General features: G+C 41.5%; 1 protein-coding gene across 4 annotated transcripts in view; it reads left to right on the top strand.

Annotated features, from left to right (window-relative positions):
- The first annotated feature begins 469 nt into the window (after positions 1–469).
- Positions 470–25,680, top strand: part of fndc5a (fibronectin type III domain containing 5a) — a 53,092-nt gene continuing 27,881 nt past the window's right edge. Inside the window, exons 1-2 of one of the 4 annotated variants that reach the window (XM_022192428.2) lie at positions 470–687; positions 1,181–1,782. In XM_022192428.2, coding sequence (XP_022048120.1) covers positions 1,635–1,782 — 148 coding nt within the window. In that variant the 5' untranslated portion in view covers positions 470–687; positions 1,181–1,634. Of the gene's footprint in view, positions 688–904; positions 1,783–1,979; positions 2,206–25,680 lie in introns of those variants that run through there. The other 3 variants (XM_051946537.1, XM_022192429.2, XR_002595616.2) reach the window with 3 other exon arrangements.

Below are 25,680 nucleotides of genomic sequence, written 5' to 3' on the forward strand. Positions count from 1 at the left end.
ATGGGAGTCTAATGGAGCTAGACTGTTTTCAGAGCCACCGCCTACCAGCTGTTAGGGGTATTGCATTTCTGCACTGGCTTCATTTTTCAGACACTATCACCACATTTATCTTTGATGTGTAGCTTATGCACTATAGAAGTGGTAATTTGGCCAATTGGCTGAACCTGCAAGGGTCAGAGTTCAACCTATATGGTGAATATGCAGTCAAAAGGATGGAGCTTCAAGTCTGGGTCATTTTTCTATGTAGGTTATTGATACGAGCCAGCTTTCACATTGTCATCTGAGCTTGTTTTGAGAAACAACACTGAACACCTCCTCCACCACACATATTTGGTACTGTAGGTAAAAGATGAAGGTGAAGGTAGAGGCTTTATTTCCTCATGTGTCAATGTAAACTCTCCCTCGCTCTCACACTCTCAGTGAGGAGAGAGCAGTAGCCCACAGTGGTGAAGCATGCAAAAAAAAAAAGAGAGAAAAGAAACAGCACAACAGTGTTCCTCTGTAGCACGTCAGAGGCGGCAGGCTATGAATCGAGGTGCACAGCGGGGTGAGGAAAACATTTCTTGGGGACACAGCTAGGGGACAGTGGTGGTCTCCTGACTCGGGACTGACACTTCCACACACAAACACAGACACACACACTCTGGAGAGGTCCAAATCCACGGCGCACTGCAGGGAAACCATCAGGTACTGTATGCAGACTTTATCCACTTCTCTGCTCGCTTCATGCTGCGCTCTGAAACAATGTGAGGAGGTGATGGAGGGGAAAGTCAAGAGGCACGTGTTTGTGTTTGAAGTGGGGGGAAAAAACTGTTCAAAGCAGCTCTAAAGAGACTTTATCTTTGTGCAGGCGACTGTTTGCGTGGGCCAGTGTATGCATATTTAATCGATGAGTGGGCAGCAATAATTCAGAGGCTGGCTCACCAAGTGGGCAAGCTGAAGCAGTGATGATGAGAGAGAAAAGAGAGGGCTCCTGGTGACAAGTTGGTCAGATGTGCTCTTTGCTGTCTGTTGTGCTTCTAGACGCCTGGGAGAAGATGCATAGTATCGTTTGATGGCTGGTGTTTGTGATGGTAAATATGTGGGATGGAGAGGAAAGTGAGTAAAGTAGGCCAGAACAGAAAACAGTGATGTCAGGGTCCAGGGAAATCCTCTAAAGTTGCATTTATATTTTTGACAGTGTGTTGTGGAGGTGTTGCAGCCAGGTTGCCTTGCAGCCTCTCTCACTGTGGAGCAGTCCAGGCGCTCATATACAAAGCCAGCACGTTTCACTGTCTGCAGCATCCGAGCGGAGCGCAGCACCACCTCCAGCATCACCAGCAGGAGCAGCAGCAGCGAATCGGGGAGGGTTTTTTGGAGCACACTTGGAGGACCGACGACGCATATGATCGGCGCAAACCTCCACACCGATCATGATGATGATGATACTCGGGGGCTGCAGGTTGCCGGTTGCTGGTCGCTGGTTGCCGGCGGCTCGGTGGACGGAGGAGGCTGTTGAATGAGCGGAGGTGTGTCTGAAGAAGAAGAAGAAGAAGAAGAAGCGCTGTCCGGCAGAACCGTCGCTGCTGTCCCCTCCTGTTTTTGTTTTTTTCCTCTCCCACCACAGTCGAGACGATACGCATGAACTGACGTGAATGCCGAGCAGCAGCAGCACCGCTCGGCAGCAGCTCTCCGGTCCTCCGGCCAGAGTCAATGGGAGCGCAGGTCGGCCGAGCGCTAGAAACATGGAGAGAATTTTCCTGCTCGTCCTCAGCTGTCTCGGCGTCTCTCGAGTCACCGCGGGTAAGTTTTTGTGTTTATCAGAGAGGGTGGATGTGGTGGTGGATTGCAGCGCAGCCTCGGCTCTCCATCCATGCGCTGACTGGGAGGGTTTATTGCCACCGATTTAACGAGCCGAGGACGGGTTTGCATCGGCATGTGCACCGCTGCCTCACACCGACCTGGATTGTGTGTGTGTGTGTGTGTGTGTGTGTGTACAGGCTTTGAACCGGCAGTTATTGTGAGACGCTGCGCAGTGTGTTGTGTTTGTGGAGAGGCTGACTGTGTCTCCGTGCCGTGATCCAACGAAACACACATGAAGGGCTGCAGCTGGAGGCTTCGACACGTGAGGAACCACAAGCAGACACTTGGATAGATGAAGATTAATGAGGCGAAACTCTATTGTGTGTTTGATGTGAGCCAAGCTGACCTTTGAATCTCACACAGGTAAACATCCACCTGTCATTCCAGAGCTCACAGCTGACCCCAGTTGTATAATAACACAGAGCATCATTTGCACATTTGCTGACAGCCAGACCTGTCTTTTTTAAATCCAAAACGTGTAGTGAGCCACCACTGGCCACTAGGACCACATGATGGGATTGCTGAGGGGTGACAGTTGCCCTCTCCCCACACTACATCCATGGAAACACCACTGATGCGTGCTGTTTCTGTGTAAGTGCTGCTGTCCAACATACACACTGCATTTATAAAACATGCTTTTTTTATTTATTTTATTTTTTTTAGAGCTCTACCTGCAGCACACACTTGACCGCTCACTGTGATGGAGTGCCACACTTCACTCCTGACACACTCCTGCCATCCAAATGCACCTCTGGCTCACTCGGCAGCCTCCCACTCCTCAGCCTTTCCACTGGCGATGGATCACTGTGCTGCTTCTCTTTCCACACACACACATACAGTTACGCATAGTTTAATGGCATTATCTGTCCGCCTTGTGTGTGTTTTCTCTCCCACTTAAGCAAATAATTCTATACTAATTCTGTAAAAACACTAACACACAGCAGTGGACATACTCTTTAAGCACACAGCATTTCTTTGTCCACAGTCACACTGCTGTGTTTTAAGTGCATGAGCTCCACTATATTAAGTAACAGCTGTAAACAATATAAATTATGTCTCATATGTAATTTATAATTGTTGGCACCTTTAGTGTTTCATTGGTAATATATTTTAAGTCCCTATAGTTTACAAGCCATACATTAACACTAAATGAATGATTACAGTCTAAATATAGCCTCAGCTGCTTTGTTATTGTAATGTGTTTACTCCTCTTATGAAACATCCATAACTAGAGAATAGAGGGTTACTTGATAACACATAGCTGTAATTATATGCAGTGATATACAATTACACAAATGCAAATTCTTAAGCTGCATTATAAAACAAATTAAGAATTATGTGCATTCAAGGAGAGGGTATTGTGTAATTTTTAATATGTTACGTAATCAAGTATGTACTATGTGTTCATGGATCTTTTACTGGTATAGTTACAGGTGGAGATAAATACATTGAGGTTTACTCATGTCTTGTTACATAAGGAAATATTAGAAACCATTAAGTAAGATAAAAAACAGAAAGCATATGTACAGAAAAATCCATAGTCAGTAGAAGCTGTGTTTCAGCTTAGTGGCTTTTATGATAAGTTTATTTACTAAGATCCTGATTTTGACAAAGTGAAAAATGTTATTGTATTTTACACTCTTCTGATAGTGACATTTAGTAAGCATAAACATGGAAGCAAACATAAGGAGAACTCCAGAGGGGTTCTCCCACACTGGGGTCCACAGTTTGATAGATCTAAAATCCTGTTTAACTATTTATCTGATGACAAATACGCAGATATTACAACTTGACTGTGTGTTTGTGTCAGTTTTCACAGATTTTTTTTATTGCTTTTGCACTATTAAAAGATGTAAAGCAATCAGCGTGCTTTTACCGATGGATGAGAAGTGCTTGGAGTGCTCAGAAAGAGTGGCCTCGTGGGGTTTGAGAGGTCATGTATCCGGGAGTCAGGACAGGGGCCGTTGTTCAATCTGTCGCTCCCTGGGTTCCTTTCTTTTAGTCACTGAATCTAAAAAAAATAAACAGAAATCAATTACAGTTGAGCAAATGCTGCTGAATCCTCACAAGCTTCAGAACAGCTATTAAATGGACCTAAAAGTGAGATGATTCCAGCCAACTGTTGTTTTCAAGGATGAGAATTAATCCTGAATCTCAGTGAGTCCAACCAATTCAGAGACTTTACTTCTAGATTCATGATTCAATTCAAGTTTTTGTTTGCCATTTCATTTTAAGACTCACTCAGACACCAGGACACCTGGGGAAAAACCAAGCCAAATCGATGTCGAGGCAGAGAGGTGGACTGGCAGGAGTGAATGGATGTCGCACCAGTGCACCATAAAATTTACACTACGTGACGTCTTTACTGTGTCTGTGTTTATAGTGACTCATAAACAGTCTGTTGATCCCGGGAAAGGAAAGGTAATGTTTCCATTTAAAATGTAAATCGACTCTCGAACACATTCATCTAAACGAGGCCATAAATCCTTGCAGGCAATTTTCCCTGCTCCACAACAGTTCTGAGTTTGGAGAACTGGGGAAAAAAAGGAAAATCAATGAATCAATCAACAAATTGAACGCTGATGCAAGCAGTGGAAACGCTCCAGGGCGTCCTCTTTGTTTGAGAGACATTTATAATAATGAGTGAGGAAAGCAGAGTCTTTCAAGAGCTCACAAGTTATTTTTTTGTGCTGTAAACCAAAGAAATGTAGAAAAAATTTGGCAGCCACCTGCCAGGTGATAAATTCTCTGTGAGTGCAGTAAATTACGTGTCAAGTGCTAAACCATTTAGCATCCATAGAGAGAAGTTACAGGCCACATCTCTGAAAGGCAAAGTTTTTAAAAGCCACACATCTTCCCTTCTCTCGCAGCAAATTATCATCAAAGAGGGAACGGCTTTACTCTATGAATGTTTATGAGCAGACATCCGATAAGTCAGAGAAATGCAGACAGACAGAATCAAAACAGATGTGATTTTGTAAACTTTTCTCTTCCATTTGTCACACACACACACACACACACACACACACACACGTTTCTCAAATATAAATTACAAATACTTGTTTATGCTTTAAGGGCTGTTTGGCAGACAAATCACACTGCATTATTCATTTAAAAAACACAGCCTTCAGGCCTCTGATGTTATTGTTTCCCAACAGCAGTTTTTGCCACTTGCATGAAATGAGATGAGTGATTGTCGCTGAACAGACCAAAGTCCATCATCGGTGGCAGAGGAGAGGCAGGGTTCGCGTTCATATTCAACTCTGCCATCAGCATTTTGTATGAATTACAGCAGCCGAGTGTCTTGTGATGTATTTCCAGTACTTTAAATGCAACCCCGCTGCCCTGATTAATTCAGATCTGTGTCCTTTAGACCTGCTGGGTATCTGGGGCAGCCTCCTGATTGGAGGGCTGAATCATCGCTGTTTCCTATGAACAGGCGCTTTAACAGGACAGGGAGAGGATGGGAGAGTGTGTGTGCGGTATATGTGTGTGAGTCATGCGGGATGCAGAATTTTGTGTGTGATTATCTGTTCATTTGTTTCCCTCTAGTCAATTTTGCGAGTGCAATTAGCTGTTTGTAATTATTAGCGATTTGTGGCCTTGTTTGTAATCTGTATGTTTTTTTAAACAGTCTTCTGCTCTTTTTGTATGTGTGTTTATCACGGTATGTGACACAGTCTCTGTTTTTTCTTCTTACAAATACGTTGCATCAGATTTGTTGCTGCTTTTGCACATAATGCCGGATTTTTTGTGACTTTCACCAGCAGCATTTGTTCATATTTCAGTGCTTTTTCTACCGCATTATTTACAAAAAAGACATCAATGCACATCACAAAGCTTCAATTACAGTTAACTTACACTTACAGGCTGCAGTGGATGCATGCAGTCTGGATGGCTACATCTCATAAAGTCACCACTTTATTTTAATCATGAAAGCAATTGATCATAGTTTGTTGTTGATGTTTTTATGCAGAATCAGTGTGCAGTTTTGTGTCAAAATGCACAATAAGATATTCATAAATCCATCTCTGAGTTTAAAGTCCCTCCTCTGCTCTTAGCGACTCCTAACCAGTCAGATGACATTGGGGTAGGTAGAATTTTTAGACTTCCGCACCTCCTTGGCTTCATTTTCACGCTTTTAAAAGTCTCCTATTAGATGGGAGACTTCAGCCAATCACAAGGCTTTTTACCCAGAGCAGGTGAGAGATCATAAAGAGCAACAAAGTCCATGGTTGAACTAGAATGTGGGTTAATCAGTGGTCTTTCTCTCAGGAGAGCCAAGGTTTAAGCCCTGTGTGAATGTTTGACTACTTTTGCCCGTTTGAAGTTTGTGCTTGTCTGGATGGAGGGACTTGAGGGTTAGACGGGGAAGAAAGAGCTGCAAGAGGAGGGCTTTTCTTTTTCTTTTGCCTGTGCTGGAATTTTGTTAAATACAACTTTAAGAAATAGCCTCTAAAGATTTGCGTAACATATAAATCATCAGTAGCACTGTGCTTTCAGGAGCAAAGAACTGGAAGTCACTGTGGCATTACAAACTAGTGTAACTTCCAAAAAATCCAGTTGTAGAAAAGAAACAGATATACAGTACTGTTCAAAAGTTTGGGGTCACTTAGAAACGTCCTTCTTTTTGAATAAAAGGCAGTTTTTTCAATGACGATAACATTAAATTAATCAGAAATACGGTCTAGACATTGTTAATGTGGTAACAGATGGAAACAGTTGATTTTTAATGGAGTATAGGGGTACAGAGGAGCAATTCCAGTAACCATCACTCCTGTGTTCTAATGCTACATTGTGTTAGCGAATCGTGTTAAAAGGCTAGCTGATGATTAGAAAACCCTTGTGCAGTTATGTTAGCACATGAATAAAAGTGGGTGTTTTTATGGAAAACATGGAATTGTCTGGATGACCCTGAACTTTTGAATGATAGTGTATGTTTGAACGTAAAAGTCCGTCTGATATAACCCCAACACTCATCTCTGCGTATCAGTATTACATATTTAGTTTTTTTCAATAAAAACAATCCTGTCCTGCCTTCAAATGACTTAGATGTAACTCTTTACTGATGCTTCCTCTCAGACATGCAGATCTAAAAAGTCTCTGCTTCTCTGTACCCACCCCTCTCCTCTCGTTGCAGCCCAGCACACCAGCTCACCCTCGACTCTGCTCAAGCACTGTAAAGCTACTCTGCACTCACAGGGGCAAGCTGTAATATTGGACTAATTCATTCAAGTAATTGTCTTTCTGATGTATAAAACCCCTCTTAGAAAAGACTTCTGTGAGTTCAGGGCTAAGCTTGAATGTGAAAACAAGTCAGATGAGTCACTTTTAGATCAGATGTGATTTTTATATCAACAACAATAGTCATAAATCACTGAGGGAATATGTGCTGTACAGTGGAGTTGTGATCATCTCCACACCAGAATACCTCTGGACTTGGTTGAGTCATTTCATGGGAAGATGACACCCATCACAGGATTGTCCAGCACAAAAGAAAACATCGGCTAGATTACACATTCTTGTTTCCTCCTGAGTTCTTTGCTATGTAACTCCAGATCTTCTTAAAAAGCAAGATTTGCACAACTCAGGGCCAGAGTCGTGTTTGATATTCATAAACATTGTTCGTCAAATTTTAACAAAGCCTTTGTTACATGCCCTGTATATTAATGCTCTATTTTTTTTCTCATAGGATGCATGTATACAGGTACATTTGATGTGCAAGTGTATGTTTGTATACTTTCACACCCCATTATGCATTTGCGCAAGATAAAGATCAAGAACTAATTTATAAACCTGGTTTGACAGAAGTGGTGTATTTCTAGAACACATTATTGGGGCTGAAAGACAAATAAAAATGAGAAGTCCATCCTCCCCCATAGCTGTGCATTCTGTTACTGTCAGTTGTTTTCAGATAATCGTTCTTAATGCTTTTCACACCCTGTCACATTTTAATTGTCACCTGACAGGCTGAAATGTAGGAAGTGTGATGAGGAACCATTTTCACAAGGTCTCTTGAAAGCAACAGTACAGCTGAGTGTTTGTATCAACATACTGCTGCTGCTGCTCTTTCCTCTGGCGCTGTACTTGATCTCAGAAAGCCTCTCTGAGTTCTTCTTTAAGAGCTCGCCAGTGGCTCAGCAAGATGCAGATGAATGAAGCGGTGGCCTTGGGGTTCAGAGCGATGGGCTCATGTGTGCTAAAGCTGTCGGATCTGGTGGCAACATTACGATTGAGGCCAAACAGATACAAAGAAAATAATTTAGATTTGGACCTTCTTTCATCAGAAATAGTTTTTGATGTAATTTTACTTGGAAGTGTTTCTTTGAGCATGTTTGCATTTGTTCAGGGGTGAAATGAAACAGGTGTTAGAGGACAGATTGGCACAATCATGTGGACACCGAGCCTGTGAGGGAAAGAGCCGATGATGCCAAAAGACTGACGTGGCGGTAGCAGCTCTCTGATGCAGTCAGTCATCTGTCCGGTATCAAGTCTGAATGTGCGCAGGTGGAGGAGGAGGAGGAAGAGGAGGAAGGTCTGTGCTTCCTTTTGGAGGGAAATAAGAGCGTGGATGTAGAAGTGTGTACTAACACCTTCACCCAACAAACAATGATGAATTTCACTGGTTCTCTGTCCATCAACTTGTACGCATACACACTCATTTACATGCAGAAACATGCACATGCCTCATACATGTTCGGTCACCTCCTTTAAAAAGATCCAGTTGCCTTAATGTAGAGTTACTTGTTGCAGACAGTTAACATACTGCAGCAGCCACATGGAGCAAAGGACTTACGTTTGTTCAAGCATTTCTACAACATTTTTTACTTCACCAACATTCATTTGCTGCCCTAAAATCAGGTTTAAGATTAAATGTGGTTACATTGCAGGTGATTTGGTGTAAAAGTCTCCCGACTGTGAAAGGTTCGGTTTGACTGAACTGTTTTGGCTGTCGGTTCCTTCAAAACACCGACACATTTTGCCTGCTATTGTTCCATAGACGGCACTAAATGATGCGTGACTTCTAAAATTTTAGGTTGTTAACCATTTCAGTGTGACAGAAAAAAATATCTGTTCAAGTTTAATCAAATAACATGAGTGCTGTCAAAACGTAGCAACTCATTGTTAATGCAGATTGCAGCTTCAAAAAAAGAACATTTCTGTGCCTGAAATGTGTTCAGGGGTTTGGATGAATATTGGAGAAAGGAGGCTTCAAGAAATTAAAAAATGAGTTCACTGAAAATGAATGTTTAGTACCAAAAATATTACAAAAAAACAACAAGAAAAAACCCCAAACAATAATAATAAATTGGTCTTGTTAGTTTAAATGTTAATGATGACTGACAGCGATAGAAATCACAAATATAAGATCTTAGAGATGATAAGAGATGATAAAATGTACTTACCAAGCTGTAGGCTACAGGACAGATGGATGACAGCTGTGTTTCACATTGTGATGTATTTTAGAAATACAAGAACATTAAATCTGATTGGGCTGCACAGTGGAGTAGTGGTTAGCAATTTCGCCTTGCAGCAAGAAGATCCCCGGTTCAAATCCCGAGGTGGGCCTGGGATCTTTCTGCATGGAGTTTGCATGTTCTCCCTGTGCATGCGTGGGTTTTCTCCGGGTACTCCGACTTCCTCCCACAGTCCAAAAATATGCTGAGGTTAATTGATTACTCTAAATTGCCCGTAGGTGTGAATGTGAGTGTGATTGTGTGTATATGTAGCCCTGCGACAGACTGGTGACCTGTCCAGGGTGTCCCCTGCCTTCGCCCAAGTCAGCTGGGATAGGCTCCAGCACCCCCCGCGACCCTAGTGAGGATAAAGCGGTGTATAGAGAATGGATGGATGGATAAATCTGATTGTTTTTAAATATGAATTCTCTTTGAAAAATTGCACGAAATGCATCGACTCCTTCCTCGTTCCTCAATCAGAAACTGTAGTCTGATAATTCTGTCAGTTGAAGCACAATCGTAAGAACATCTATCTATCTATCTATCTATCTATCTATCTATCTTTAGACAGCAAAAATTCTCCAAAAATTGTTACCACAAAAACAGAACAATGGCTTATTCGTGGTGGTGATTTTTCAAAGATTAAGATGACGCATTTATCTTAAACTAATGCAAAATATAGGATTCCTTATGGCTGTATACATACATACACAGTCACATTACATGGCAGTATAAAGAATATGCAAGAGTATTTTCCATACACATGTAATTGTTTATTTCTGATACCAAAATGGGTGTGACTGCGAATTTCAGCACCATTTCTGAGAACTTTAAGACGTAAAGCTGATACAAGTGAATGACATTAATAAATCCTGTCAATCACAGGTGCTGTCAGCAGGGAATACTTTCACACACATACACACACACACACACACACACAAAGATATTCTTTGTTTTAAAAAAAAAATAGGGGTGCACACCTTAAATCATGACACAGTAGTTTACAATGTATTCATTGTGCTTAGATAGTTGACAGTACACTTGGTTTGAGTGTGGCTTTAGCAGTGTGGTTCTAAATATGTGCACATCCTCAAGCACATAAAGAAATTAATCAGTAACATTCTGTGCCTAGAAATTATGATTTCTGCACAAAACTGTGCGTAGGCTCCTGGATTCCTCCTACTCTCCTCAGCAGCCCAGCTCAGCATAAAAATACTGTTTTTATTTGACCAGTCAGATCCTGTGTGGAATATTTTGGTGGCCCAGATGGTGTGTTTTACATCTGAGCAGTCTGCAGCACAGGTGGGCCCCTGAGGACGTTACCTGTGCTCCCATCACCTGCACACAGACACACTTTTGCTCGTTTGTCTCCTCTTACAAAAGTTTTGCCTTCTGTTTGATAAGTTGTCTGACACAGATAAGTCAGGAGTCCTTTTCTTTCTCCTGTTGTGTGAATGTAAGTGTGTCCACATTGACAGGCATCTCTATGTGTTAAAGCGTCAACATGAGTGTGCTTTCAGTTTCCCATGATCAACCACGGCGCTGGGAGCTGCAAGTCTCCTTGTAGTAGGGGGCCTCAATCCTCAGTCAGGGGCCAGTAGTCAGTCACACAGCATGTTAGAGTCTTGGGGGAAATCTTGGCAAGAAGAGAGGCACAGAGATGAAGGGAGTGATGGATAGAGAGAAGGAAAATAAATGTATGCAAAAGAGAGATACTGCTAGAGCTAGAGCCTCCAGAGAGAAGCCCAGAGAGGGGCGTGGAGAATGCTAGTAGAGAAAGAAAAGAGCGAAAAGTGGAGGAATCAGAGCGCGAGTATTATTCACGTTCTCCACCTCCACCTGCCTATGACACCAATCCTCCCAGGCAGACACAGAAGGCGTTACTTTCCCAGCTGTGGCCCCGTCAGCAGCAGGGCTGGAGGAAATGCACAGGAAGAGGCTCCAGTGAGTGTGAAGTGAAAGACGGAGGAAGGAAGAAAGTGTATTATGAAGCACTGATATCATATTCATAACCTTATATCAAGCTGTGAGCTCCTTTAGCGTTATCAGCCCCATCCCATATTACTGCTGTTTCCCTGCCTGAGGGGGGGTGGTTGCTTCTGATTTGAGAGCAGATTTCATTAGCAGTGGGCTTGTCAAATAATCAGCCTCACGGCAATCCTTTGCCTTTTTGAATTAGCTGGCTTGCATTCTTTCTGTACACAATGCTGCATTGATTTTCATACCCTGCCTTTTGACATTTAATTAGAGAAGTGTGTGTGTGTGTGTGTGTGTGTGTGTGTGTGTGTGTGTGTGTGTGTGTGTGTGTGTGTGTGTGTGTGTGTGTGTGTGTGTGTGTGAACGTGTGTGTGTCCATCTGATGGAAAGAGAAGGAGAAAGATGCCGTTTTTCAACCCCACCCTCCCCAGCTCACTGTTCTCTTGGCCAGCGGCATTGGAAAATTCATTTCCTATGAGTAAATAACTCATTTCTCTACAAAGAGACAAAAAGACCCTTAGGTATGATTATTTGACAGCGCTGAGCTGCTGTGTACAGAAACAGAGCGTACCACAGAGAACACACATGACATGCAGAAAATATATACATTCAGGCCTCATCCAGACACACACAGGCACGGTTTAAAATAAGACATTCTAAATAAATTCAAAGTTGAACTATATGACGACTACATTTGAAGCTAAAAACAATCCTTTTCTCCTTTACAGGCAGCTCATCTGCCTACACTGTATAAACCAGCTGATCAGCAGCCAGTGCGCGAGTAGCAGGAGGCTAATCAATAGTGGAATAGCACAAGAGTGAGTCACAGTGAGGCTACCGTCTCCCCTTTTCACCCACCATCTCTTCTCTGCACCCTGATTCCCATTGAAGTGTCAGTTACAGGCAGAAGGCTTTACACACCAGGCTGTGGAGGAGCTGCCAAAAAGCCCCAGTGTAATAGCTGTACAGAAATCCAGTGAGGAGCGTTGGAGAGACAGACAGAGATGAAAATAAAAGAGAGACAAGAACAGATAGATGGTGCGGGTTTGCGTGAGGGGGAGGTTTCGTGCCGAGAGTCCATTACAGTCAGAAAAAATAGGTGTTGAAAGCAAAAGTGAACAGAGGAAGGAATGTATGAGGTGGATTTCCTCTGACAACGAGGTGGTGGCTACAGATCTAAAAGCACTGGCAGCCATATGAAACAAATGACGGAACAAAAGACGAAGAAAATCCATAGGGGAGGCTCTCTTTTGTGGAAACATTTTGAGAAGTGATATGGAAAATAGGTGGAACGGCTGTGAAACAGTTGGCAGTCTGTAATGAAAAAGGCATTACGGCAATCAATTATAAAACATGACAGTGCGTTACAGTAGGAGCATGCACATGCGTTAGATAGCACTTCTAAATTATTCACCAGATGCTTTACTTCCAAAATGAGACACTTCGCCTCATGTTCACCTCCTCTCCACGGCGTCATGGTGTGATGCCTCCAACTTATATAAATGTGTGGACGAGCGTGTGTGTGTGCATCCGCAAGGACGAAGCCACATACCAAGGTCTCCTCTGACACATGCAAGGGCGAACTCCAGATCAGCACAAAATCCTGATGGCTCTATCATGGCACATTAACTATGAATGAGGGGGAGCGTCCCTGCCAGTTGCATGTATGTTAAACCCCAAGAGCACAGCACTGGGATTTAATAAGAAGTTAGCGGGGAGAAGCAACTACAATTCCCCCTGTGCTTGCTGTTAGCTTCACTGAGAGACATCAACCGCGTTAATCAACATCTTCTAATCTATAGCTGCAGATTCCCCTGTGGACTCACAGTTACGGCTGCAGCACAAGAATTTTCATTTCTTTCTTCACATGCACGCTGCTTTGACATCCTCTCCCACCTGCTGCTTATTACACGTTTCTTACAAAGCGACTGTTTACTTACTATTAGCCGTGAAATGAGCTAAAGTGGTTTAAGTTGCTAAATGTGAACTAGTAGTCGGTACAGAGAAGCATGAAGTGATTCAAAGAAGAGAAACAAACACCTCGGGCCTGTGCTTGCCTCTAAAATGTCAGATAACAGTGGAATATGATCTAGCCAACAGGCAGTTTTCATGTTAGTTCACAAGCCTACAGACAGACTCATTAGCATCCCGGGGAGTGGAACCAGCCAAGGGGCCTGACTGAGAGAGGCTTTTCTAGGAGCTCTAATAAGTTGGTGCAAATCAGCAATATCTTCCTGTGCGGGCAGATGAAGGCTGAACACACCACCCTGCTCGCTATCATGATCTGTCAGTCTCAAAGCCCCTGATGTCTGCCCAGGTGTCTCACTGAATCACACTGCTGAAGGTGACTGAGGTCACAAGTGTAGTAGAGCTGAACAGGTTATACTTATAGACTTCATATTCAAAATGTCCACAGTGCAGGCAGAAGTTGGTCAACTTACCAATTTAACAATCAATACAGGCTGTTTTCAGCAGCTGTTTCATCTTGTGATAGATGAAAAAATTACTGTGACTATTAACCCTTTGAACCCCAATCATTACTCTGCCAAGGAACACGGTTGAGTTTTGTGGCGATCAGCATTGTTTTGTCTGTCTGTTAGCAATATTACTCAAAAAACGGATTACTGGATTTACATGAAGCTTTCAGGGAAGCTCAGAAATGACACAAGGGCCAATTGAATAGACTTTGGCAGTAATGCAGCTTATAGTCTGGATCCATGATTTATGTGTCATTGATAACATCACTGTAACTATGACAACAGTTGAACACATGATTGAGATCCTCTGCGCAGTCAGAAATGATACAAGGAATGAGCAGCCTTGGCTGAAGTTTTCTCTGTGTTTTTTGCTCCTGTGACATTTTTATTCACTGTGGGCTCATTTTTCACGGCAGTATAAAGTTCTGAAAAACAACTCAGTTCTTGCAGTATATTAAAGCTAAAATGACACACATAAGAAAAAAATATTATTTATTTAACAAAAATTGAGAAAACTTGGACTCAATGTGCACAGGATTTTTTTTTTCAAATGTCCACAGGTGTCACCATACTGGGGAAAAAAATGGTGACTCTACAGACATTTTCACTGTGTTTCTATATTAAGCTCCTGTCTGCTCTGTGAGAACATGGCCTGCAGCTCAGCCTAGTTCATTGACAAAGTCTCTAAATTTTTGTCACATGACTGCATGAACTAGTTGTATTGAATAATATAGAATTTTTAGCTTTTTAGGGTATCTGGCTTTTGAAAACATTTACTTTTTGATGAAAAATGCAGAATAAAGCCATTTTCATTTAATCATAAACTTAGATATGGTCATGGTTCCAGACAGAACAGCACATCACACGACTAATTCATGATTTGTTTTGTGTTTTGTTTTCACTTTCTGTGACTTGTTTTAAGTCATCGTTGGGTAAATGTAGGAAAAAATCATGGTTTGGGTTATAAAACAGACTTTCAAGGGCTTAATCACATATTAAAAGGCAAACGTAGCCTGAAAAGGATTAACAGCTACAAAACCACCCGAGAGCACGTCCATTTCTGACATTAATAGACTTTTATTGGTCTTTGGGACCTCCCTGCACATTGAAAAATGATTTAAAATGTACCTCGTGTGTTAAAATGTGAATCTGAAGAGGCCAGGAAAAAAAAACAAAACTGAATGCATTCATATGCTTCTACATTTTAGATCATAAAGTTTTTCTTTGTTCAACAAAAATATCCAGTTAATGTACGTTATTGTAGTGCATGTTAATATCAGGTGTAAATGATATTGCTAACACAAAATTAAACTAATCCCATAGAGACCAATGAGGAAACTTTAGCATCAGCGTTACAGAATTAGTGTTCTTTATAGCACACTACAGCATATTTCCACATCTACCCAGCCCCTGCTGTTGTGTTTGCACACTTTTCCAGTTTTATCAAATGTGCAGACACAGAACAAAGTGGGCTCCAGAGGAGAAGTCAGGATGGACAGCAGCAAGCCTGAAGGAGGAGTTGGAGGAATGATCCTGTCTTTCTGAGGAGAACGTTCAATAAACAATGACCGGCTTTGCAGACTGAGACTGTCCACTGTGTGTGTTCAAACAAGTCTCCTGTATGTTGTGAAACGGCAACTCGGTTTTCTCACTTTGACACTTTCACACTCAGACACACACTCTGTCCCAGTGAGTTCTCTAATGAAGGGGGACATTAAGGAGCTGTCACCCTTCACACCGCTCAGTGTGGGAGAGACAACTGGCTGTCACTCCGATCATCATTGGCCTAACAAAGACACACATGTACACACACACACAAACACCAGGGACATCCGTCATGGCTCAAAGTCACCCCCATCGCTCAGGGTGAGGCAGACTGTGTGCCACAGAGAGTTTATGAAGACATCTGTCTGGTGTTTCATTAGAGCTGACTCTGGTGTCATGTGGATATTTAAGGCCCACGGTCACGGCCAGCGTCCCCTCAGTGCAGCGCAGTGATGCCGGGGATGAGGAGACAGACAAAGACAGGCAAAAAGTGACCGGAAACTGTCGGACGTGAGGACACTAAAAGAGATGCTTTAACTTTGTTGGCAGAAAGCTAAGGAGAAATAACAAGGATATCTTTTTTTTTATTATTATTCCGATTGTCGCAATCCATTGCAATCTCTACACAATACTTTATCTTTTCTTCTTTTATTTGTCTCTTTTTTAGTCTCAGAGGGATCAAGGTCGGTTATCCAGGAGAGACTTAAAAACACAATCACTCATTTATGCAATGCAACAACACTATATACAGTGGAAAAATAAAGAACTAACAGAAGAAATACAAGCTGAAATTAAGTCACTAACATCAGTGAGAATGTGAGATATCGTTTTTTAAGCTCATCGAGCAGGAATGAATTTCTGATTTCAAAGGGCTTCTCAGCAGACTGTTCCCTTTTGAGGAGCAAAGAGAAAGTAGTCTGACCAGCATCAGAAATGTAGAGGCTTTATTAAAAGCTAACAAGGCTTTGTGCAAAATTATAGGATTTAAAAGACATGAGACGTGAGGAACGGAGCTTCACAGACGGAGCCTTATAGATCAGAGTGTAGCCAGGTGATTTCTGAGAGGAAGAGGGGCACAGTGACATCATCATGTCCGAAAGATAAGAGTCATATTCATGTGCTTCCTCTTTCATTTTTCTTTCAGTTCTTATATTTTTCTTTCTCCTTCTCTTCCATCCATTTGCGGACTGAATGCACCGCTTTTTCAAATGAAGATCAGTTAATCATTCATGAGAGACACAACTTGGACTGTGATTAGTTTTAAGGTCATCTGTGTCTCAGTGCCATAGTGATGAGGTCACTGTGATGTCAGAGTCAGGCGCTGGATTTTCTGAGTTAGTTTAATGTGATTCAAAAAGCTTAAATGCCAATCAATCCATCTGCTCAGTCTGCTTTCAGGGAGGTGATTGTTTAAGTGAGTCATTTAGTAACCATGGTAGCATGTGGGTATTTATCATTCAGAAAGAAAGCAGAAGTCATAAGCAGCGTGTTGTGCCCAGTCCTCATTGAATAACTACATCAGTGGTGTTCCCTTTGAACTTTGTGAACTTCAAGCAGTTTATGTATATTTTTCGCCTCTCTTACAGTTTTACTCACAGTGGCTCATTTTTAACTTCAATATAAAATCCTACGTCTCTATGGAAACCTCACAAGCATGGCGAGAAGAAGAGGGAACTCAAAAATGTCTTTTGTCCAGGATGACAAAGTTAGAATGCCACAAATGTTTTCTTTAAAAAAGATTTAATAAATGTATTTTACAAAAAAAAAAAAAAGGAATCCACATGCACAGCAAAGGACCCACTGGTGTAACTGCTACTGTAAGAACGTGGTGCCGATATTTGGCTGCTTACACTTATAAAACCTCTACTACTCAATCTGCACATCATTCTAGAAAGATGTTTCACCGTGCTGGATGTGTCTTCCTACTGCTTACAACTAGCTCCTCTATAAGTTTTAACCATGCTGCGTGCTATTTTTATCGACTGTTTTATTTTTCTCTCAATCTCTCTGGTCATCTTTCGGTTCTGTAAACACAGCCTGCAGTTCAACTAAAAATTCAGAATTTTGTCATTTAAAGCAGTCATGGCTTCCTGTTTGCAACAAGAGGTTCCATTTTTTCAAGTTTTTTACTGAATCTTGTTCGTTCATTTGGTTTACTTTTGCAGAACTTTGAATGAGGCAAGTAGAATCAAATGATTTTGATTAAATATCATGATTTTAACCTTAAATTTAGCTTTCTTTGCATAACCCCACATCACACACAATTTGCTCAGGGATTTACCCCCCTAAAATCTAAGGATTCTTTCTGTTTTGACAGTTTCAGGCTGATAAATTGCGTCATTCTGGCAGTTCTTTAAAGATAACGTGTCTTTCAAACCCACTGGCAGGTTTTTGGGTTCAGAGGGTTAATATCCTACACTCTCTTTGTGGGTTCTTGTCACAGTTTTGATTTTAGCGTGTGTAAACAAAGCAGCAGTCTGTGTCAGAGTCACAGAAATGAATGCGTTCCCCGAGGGGAATTAGGAGCTAAACGTTAGCTCTTGAGCTGGAGAGTAAGCGAGGACTAACCGAGTGATAATGAGTTTGATTTGTTACTTCTCCAGTCTCATCAGGCCCCTCAGCCCACGACGCCTGTCCCTCAGGCTTCTCAGGAAGCAGCAAGTAAACAGCACACAGTAAACAAAAACAGAGCCACTTCAAACATCACAGTCACTCCCTCGCTGATGAAGAGACACAGCGGGGCTCCATCCTGCTATCAAGCGTTAGTCAGGTCATTCATCAAAACATCGGCAGCAGGCTGAGTGGAGGCATGTAACGCTGAGGCCTGCTCTCTGTTTGGTTCACTGTTTCTCAGTGTACTGTATGTCAGTGCGTATACCAGGGCTACAGCAGCCCATCGTCATGTAATTACCAACTGTGAGATTTGTTCCCGTTGAAGGGCGAGCGTTAACCTATTCAATAACTCACTGACTGCATTTGATTGGTTGAATTAGATTTATATCCCATTAAAGGCAGATGAGTTGTCCGACTGAGAGTGGCCACCTCTCTTCGGCCTTATTCTCCTCTCTCAGCTCTGCTCCACATTAAAAATATTAATCAATCCTGAAGGACCACAGTGATTCACAAGAATGGAGGCCTGCTGTAACATATAGTAAAGTGGAGATGCATTCCTCTAATTGTTTCTATGATAAATGATACGCTGCCCCTCTGTTTCATTCAGAACAGAAGAAGAGACTTAGAACAGAGGACAGCGTGAGGCTAGCGGTTTCTGTCTGTTTCCAGTCATTATACTAAGCTAAGATAAATAGCCGCTCGGTTAAATAGGGATTTGTGAGGAAGGAGAGCTCTTGTCCAGAGAGGTCGAGGTCATACAGACAGTAAAAAAAAGGAGTTTTTCTTCAAGAAAATATGAGTTACAGTGAAAACTACATATTGTGTTCAGAGGATGTGGCCTGTCCAGAGTAACAATGGCTCTGTTCCTGGAATAAGGTGCCACAGGTGAATCTTTTAAAGGTCATTTTTTAAGCAATAAACTAAGTTCTATTCACCTCCACTGTTTGGGTGAAATGTCACAACCAAATGTTTCATATTTAATCTCAATTGCCAGATGCAGAGATTTTTATTTTTGAATTATTGTATTAATTTACTTTCTGTAGCTTTTGGTAATTTGGATGAATCAACATTTAAATGAATTTGTTAGGCTCCGTATAATAAATAGTGTTTTTATTTTTCGGGTGACTGTCTGTTGCCTTATTTTTTATTTACTTTGGTGACCAGATAAGCCCATTCATACAGTAATAGCAGGCCTGCATATTATTGCATTTAATTAAGCACAGAAAACTCCCTATAAAACTCCCTGTTAAGGATACACAATAAAAATGTTATGTTATGTGAATGTGATTCTCCAGAGCATGTTTTAGACTGTTGCTGCAAATCAAAACGGCAGGATACACCCTAAGCAGGATCGTTTTGTACCTACTGATTTCAGTGTTGAAACTGTGAATTTGCTCAGCTGCTTGCTTTTAGAAAAGCCTGTAGGATACCAGGGCTGCATTAGATCACAATGACCTGTCAGAAGATGTGAATAATTGATGAAGTTACTGCTGCTGTGTCACCTGCGTAAATGTTGCACAGTCTCTGGATCCTGCTGCTATGGGATGCCAAAAAAGCTGCTTAAAAAAGCAAAAGAACAGGGAGTGACATTTGACGTTTATCGTGAGATGCTGAGATGAACCTGAAAATGAGATTTCGATATTTGTGTAATGCTGTAAAAGTGTTAGGGTGTAGTTTGGATGCCAGGAGGCAGAGCTCCACTAAAGTCTAAAGTCTGCAGTTTAACCCCTGAGTGTAGATTCATGTTAACACACACACGAGTGGTATCAGATTCGCTGCAAGAAAGCAAATAAGCCTATTGCCTAAAACATCAATCCATATTTTTCATACATCTAGTGTGCATAAGAGGAAAACACCTTTACAAATAATGACAAATGTCCAATTGAGATTGTATAGAACTGGACTTCTGACTTGTGATTATTACGTACGTATAGTTTGGACAATGTAAAACCTTCAGAAGACTAGAGTAAGAAAACTGTCTGCATTTAGACTAGTTCAAGATCTGACAATGAAGCCTTGATTTAAATTACATGGATGTGCTTCTGCAGTTGTACAACCAAAACAGCAACAGAAAGCCCTTATGTTTTACCTGGTCGCTATTGGTCGGTTGGATTTTTATAGAAACAAGTGAAAAGTTCATTTGCAAAAGCAGGTGACTCCGTTTCCAGAAAACTCATTTTTTTATTGTTTACTTGAAATAATAATAATAACACTAATAATTTATTTTTTCTCTATTTTGTCATGTATTTTTCTACTGAGTCAAATCCACTCCAGTTTGATTGATGTTATCTCAAGAAAACAAAAAAAAGTTGTCTGAAAATGTATCAAAACGGAGTTATCTGTTTGTGCAAATGAACTCTTCAAGTGTCTACTAACATTGATGACAACACATTTTGCTTTTCTCAACACATTCTATATAATTTCTATCATATCTCTATTAAATAAAATGAGTGAATAAGCTAACATTTTTTCCTAATGTTTCCTAATGTCCTACTTCTGCTGCAGTTACTTGTATGTGCAAAGAAATAATCAAACTGTTTTTACTCCATATAAAATTCTGACTGTTGTACTTTAGCCCCTCAGTGAACATGCTTCTTTCCTCTCTCTTATTTCTTAGGAGTTGTGTTTCATTTCATGTTGGGAAACGACTGGATATTTTCAGATTTTTCTTTTAAAAAAAACAGCAATGTCAACATTTTCAGGCAGCAGGTCAGACCACTGACAGTTCACAGCGCTAATAAAATACAATTACCCCATCAGGCATCGCTTCAAATGAAATCAAAAGGAACACTTTGGGAGTGAACTGATTGCATTTGCATGAAATTATAATCAGTTTCTCGCTCCGTAGTGCACACTGTCATGTTTTTGTGTCACAAAATACCGGTCCACAGGCACAGCATGATGTTACAGTTGTGTAATGTTTTTTTTGTTTAATATGGTTGACACTATTGGCACTTCAAATGATTTTTTGGAAAAAACTAAACATGAAAGATGTGACCATGTCAAAGCCATGAAAGAATTATTAATTTCAAAGTACTGTGAAGTAAACTGATATGTTTTCCTTTTCTGCAGCTACTTAGATAATCTGATCTGCACAAATGTAACACTGTAGCCATTGGGTTCATACATGCGTGTGTGTTGTGCAGAGTTGTGCAACATACAGTAATTACAGAGTCTTATTCACCAGCAGGTGAAGCCACTAAAGTATATGAGGACACACACAAGCACACATACACTTAAAGAGGAACTTCGTTTTTTTTCAACCTGGGGTCTGTTTCCATATGTAATTTCATGGTCAGTTGAGTGACGGAGAAATTAATTTTCGACATAGCTCCAGTATTTAGCCAGGCAGGCAGCTTAGCAGCTCAGCTAGCAGCTCGGCTAGCGAAAAGTATGGGGCAGCTGGTCCCCCCGCGTCAAAGTCCGCCCTAACGTGCTTTTGCCCCACACTGACCGGCTCAGATAGTCTCAATGAGTGTCCCACAACATACTAGAGATGAGAAGTGAACGAAAACCTCCACATTACCTGGCGATCGCTCTTTGTTGTGGTCTGTATCCAAATCTCAGGACGCTAGAATGCAAATCTCGTTCTGAAATCGCGCGAGCGTCCTGAGATTTGGATACAGACCACAACAAAGAGCGATCGCCAGGTAATGTGGAGGTTTTCGTGAACAACAAGGTCACGTTTAAATTTGAATGTTATAGAACTGGTTTGCAAAAAACATAATGTTTGTAGTTTACTTTCTCTGAGTCTCTGAGACATTTAGATCTGTAATGTTCAGTTTTATTTGCTCAGATTTCTCACACTGTTTTACTGAGTGAAAGATTTTAGTATGAATTACTCTTTGACAATATCTCAGTTAATGTGGAGGTCAACCAAAGCAGATTTAGACTATTTAACACAGCTACATCTTTTTATCTTTAGAACTCTGTAATTAGAAATCCACTCAGCACAAAAAAGGACGGCTTTAAAAGGCTGAGATGGTAAATGTCAAAATGCCGTGCTCAGAAACTCCTTTTTTTCACAACTAAAATAGGCTGCAGTGAAAGCCAAAGGAAAATTGACAAGGAAATCTCATCAGTTTTGTTAAATGGGGATTAATTTACTCAAGCATAATAGTTACTTCTATGGCAGGATGGTTAAAAATAAGATAAAAAGTTTTCTGGCAAAGAAGGTAACACAGACCCATTGCTTTCACTGTGCGTGGATCAACCGTATATACAGTGGGTTGTGAAAGTATTCAGCCCCTTTGAACTTTTCAACCTTTCACCATATTTCAGGCTTCAAACATAAAGATATGAAATTCAAATTTTTTGTCAAGAATCAACAACAAGTGGGACACAATCGTGAAGTGGAACGAAATTTATTGGATATTTTATACTTTTTTAACAAATAAAAACCTGAAAAGTGGGGCGTGCAATATTATTCGACCCCCTTGCATTAATACTTTGTAGCGCCACCTTTTGCTGCAATTACAGCTGCAAGTCACTTGGGGTATGTCTCCATCAGTTTTGCACATCGAGAGACTGAAATTCTTGCCCATTCTTCCTTGCAAAACAGCTCGAGCTCAGTGAGGTTGGATGGAGAGCGTTTGTGAACAGCAGTCTTCAGCTCTGCCCACAGATTCTCCATTGGATTCAGGTCTGGACTTTGACTTGGCCATTCTAACACCTGGATACGTTAATTTGTGAACCATTCCATTGTAGATTTGGCTTTATGTTTTGGATCATTGTCCTGTTGAAAGATAAATCTCCGTCCCAGTCTCAGGTCTTTTGCAGACTCCAACAGGTTTTCTTCCAGAATGCTCCTGTATTTGGCTCCATTCATCTTCCCATCAATTTTAACCATCTTCCCTGTCCCTGCTGAAGAAAAGCAGGCACAAACCATGAGGCTGCCACCACCATGTTTGACAGTGGGGATGGTGTGTTCAGGGTGATGAGCTGTGTTGCTTTTACACCAAACATATCATTTTGCATTGTGGCCAAAAAGTTCGATTTTGGTTTCATCTGACCAGAGCACCTTCTTCCACATGTTTGGTGTGTCTCCCAGGTGTCTTGTGGCAAACTTCAAACGAGACTTTTTATGGATATCTTTGAGAAATGGCTTTCTTCTTGCCACTCTTCCATAAAGACCAGATTTGTGCAGTGTACGACTGATTGTTGTCCTATGGACAGACTCTCCCACCTCAGCTGTAGATCTCTGCAGTTCATCCAGAGTGATCATGGGCCTCTTGGCTGCATCTCTGATCAGTCTTCTCCTTGTTGGAGGTGAAAGTTTAGAGGGACGGCCGGGTCTTGGTAGATTTGCAGTGGTCTGATACTCCTTCCATTTCAATATGATTGCTTGCACAGTGCTCCTTGAGATGTTTAAAGCTTGGGAAATCTTTTTGTATCCAAATCCGGCTTTAAACTTCTCCACAACAGTATCTCGGACCTGCCTGGTGTGTTCCTTGGTCTTCATGATGCTCTCTGCACTTTAAACAGAACCCTGAGACTATCACAGAGCAGGTGCATTTATACGGAGACTGGATTACACACAGGTGGATTCTATTTATCATCATCAGTCATTTAGGACAACATTGGATCATTCAGAGATCCTCACTGAACGTCTGGAGTGAGTTTGCTGCACTGAAAGTAAAGGGGCCGAATAATATTGCACACCCCACTTTTCAGTTTTTTATTTGTTAAAAAGGTATAAAATATCCAATAAATTTCGTTCCACTTCACGATTGTGTCCCAACTGTTGTTGATTCTTGACAAAAAATTAAAATTTTATATCTTTATGTTTGAAGCCTGAAATGTGGTGAAAGGTTGAAAAGTTCAAGGGGGCCGAATACTTTCACAAGGCACTGTACTTTCAGACTCCAAAGATCCATTCTAAGCAAGAAAAGCCCTGTTTTCGTTTTGTAACATTGCTAATATTTCATGTCAAACAAGTATGAAAGAGTTAACAGTCTACAGCTATGCTAGCATATCTGTGATGCTATAATTAAGCACAGAGGGGCTTAACTACATGCTCAGATTGACAAAATTAGCATTACGAATGTCCTGATCAAGTCATTTAATAGTATCTTAATTAGGGCTGGCCCAAATAGTGGTTTCTGACCTCCGAATATTCGGGCCCTATTAAAGATGAATATCCGGATATTTGTTCCGCCCTGTAACGTCTGACCGGGGGGGGGGTTTGACAGCCCGAATATTCGGATCCATTCATGTGGTTCATGCGGCAGCGGCAGCAGAGACGGCCCGAGTAGTCAGATCCGTTCGTCTGGTCTCCCGGGTCCACATTCTGCCCTTGTTTAGTCCTTAGTTAAACTGAAGAATTCCCAAACACCGGTCTTCAGCATCTTGTCTTGTGTTTATGCAACGAAGTGAAGCGTGGCTTCAGAGTCGGCAGCCACCCGACCATTCGGGTGGTGTTTACAAACACGAATGGAGGAGCCGAAATGAGCCGAAGAACACGGCGGAATGAGCCGAAATGGGCCGAAGGCGCAGGGAAGAGATGAGCTCCGAATATTTTCGTCTGGGGGGAGGAAGGGGTGATCACATCGACATATGTGTATATGTTATAGACATATGTGTATATGTTTATGTGATCACAGGATATTCGGATACCAAATTAATATCCGGATAGTGCCGTAGCGAACGAATATTCGGATATTCGGGTCCAGCCCTAATCTTAATTTAGTATCTGCCGAACTGATATAATGTCCTTACATAATACACTCTTCAGGTATTGTAGATTAGATTATCTGTAGTACCTGTTTGCGCTGTCAGGTGATACCTCTTACTGTATGACACTGTAGCAACCAGAGGAAGTGGGTAGGTTTGTGATGGGAAGCAGAGAGCATTGTGAGGTTGTGTGGTTTAGCTGGTCAATGGGCACCATGACAAAGTTTTCTGTGAGGCTTAGTGATGTCTGGCCAGCACATGTACTACAATAACTTATTGTGGATGTTGTCATAGTCTTGTGGCATTTGTAATGGCTGTTACTGTAGCCTAATATCAGCAATATCAGGGTATGGCCAACAAAAACAGTCACATTTATATATCAAATCATCAAGTATTCATTGACAATGTTGTACATATTAAGTGAATTATTCAAATATACAACACTTGTGTGACAGCAGATGTAAAGAAAGGATCAGGCTTAGATTCTTGCCAGTACTGATAAACTAAAAATTGCTCTGATCGGATCCGAGATGAGCTAAGGATCAGGCTCAGGACATTCATATTTAGGATGCTGACATTTACCAGGTAAACTGTTTACCGTGTTCACTGTGTAAGTTTGGTGTGCTGGTATGTTTATCTTTTACTAAATGCACAGCTCAGGTTGATTTCTGTTGTTTTGAAGGTAAGTGGTCAAAAAATGAAGATCAGATGATGATGCTGGATAAAGAAAGTCCCTAGATGCGTATGAGGTATTGTAGTAAATGCTGAGATATTTCTTAGAACAATTGGAAACTCTGACCTTCTCGTGGCACCAGAGGAAAAGTCAGTGGCTCAAACTTAGTAGGCTTTATCCTCTTAGTGTTGTAGTGTACAGGTTATAGTGGTTCTCTCACCCATTGGACATGGTGGTTTAGGGGGCGTGCCTGAGACCCCCATAGTTTGTTTTTGACATTGTTTTGGCGGCATTCTGTGTGTGGCTAGAGAAGAATGAAGTTCACTCACCAGCAACTAGCTTGTGTCTCCCTCTTCTTCGCTACATTGGTGACCCCGATTTGAGCATGACTGAACCGGCAGAAGAGAGTGTTTCGTCTTCGACT

This window comes from Acanthochromis polyacanthus, chromosome 1 (genome assembly GCF_021347895.1).
Source record: "Acanthochromis polyacanthus isolate Apoly-LR-REF ecotype Palm Island chromosome 1, KAUST_Apoly_ChrSc, whole genome shotgun sequence".
NCBI lineage: Eukaryota > Metazoa > Chordata > Actinopteri > Pomacentridae > Acanthochromis > Acanthochromis polyacanthus.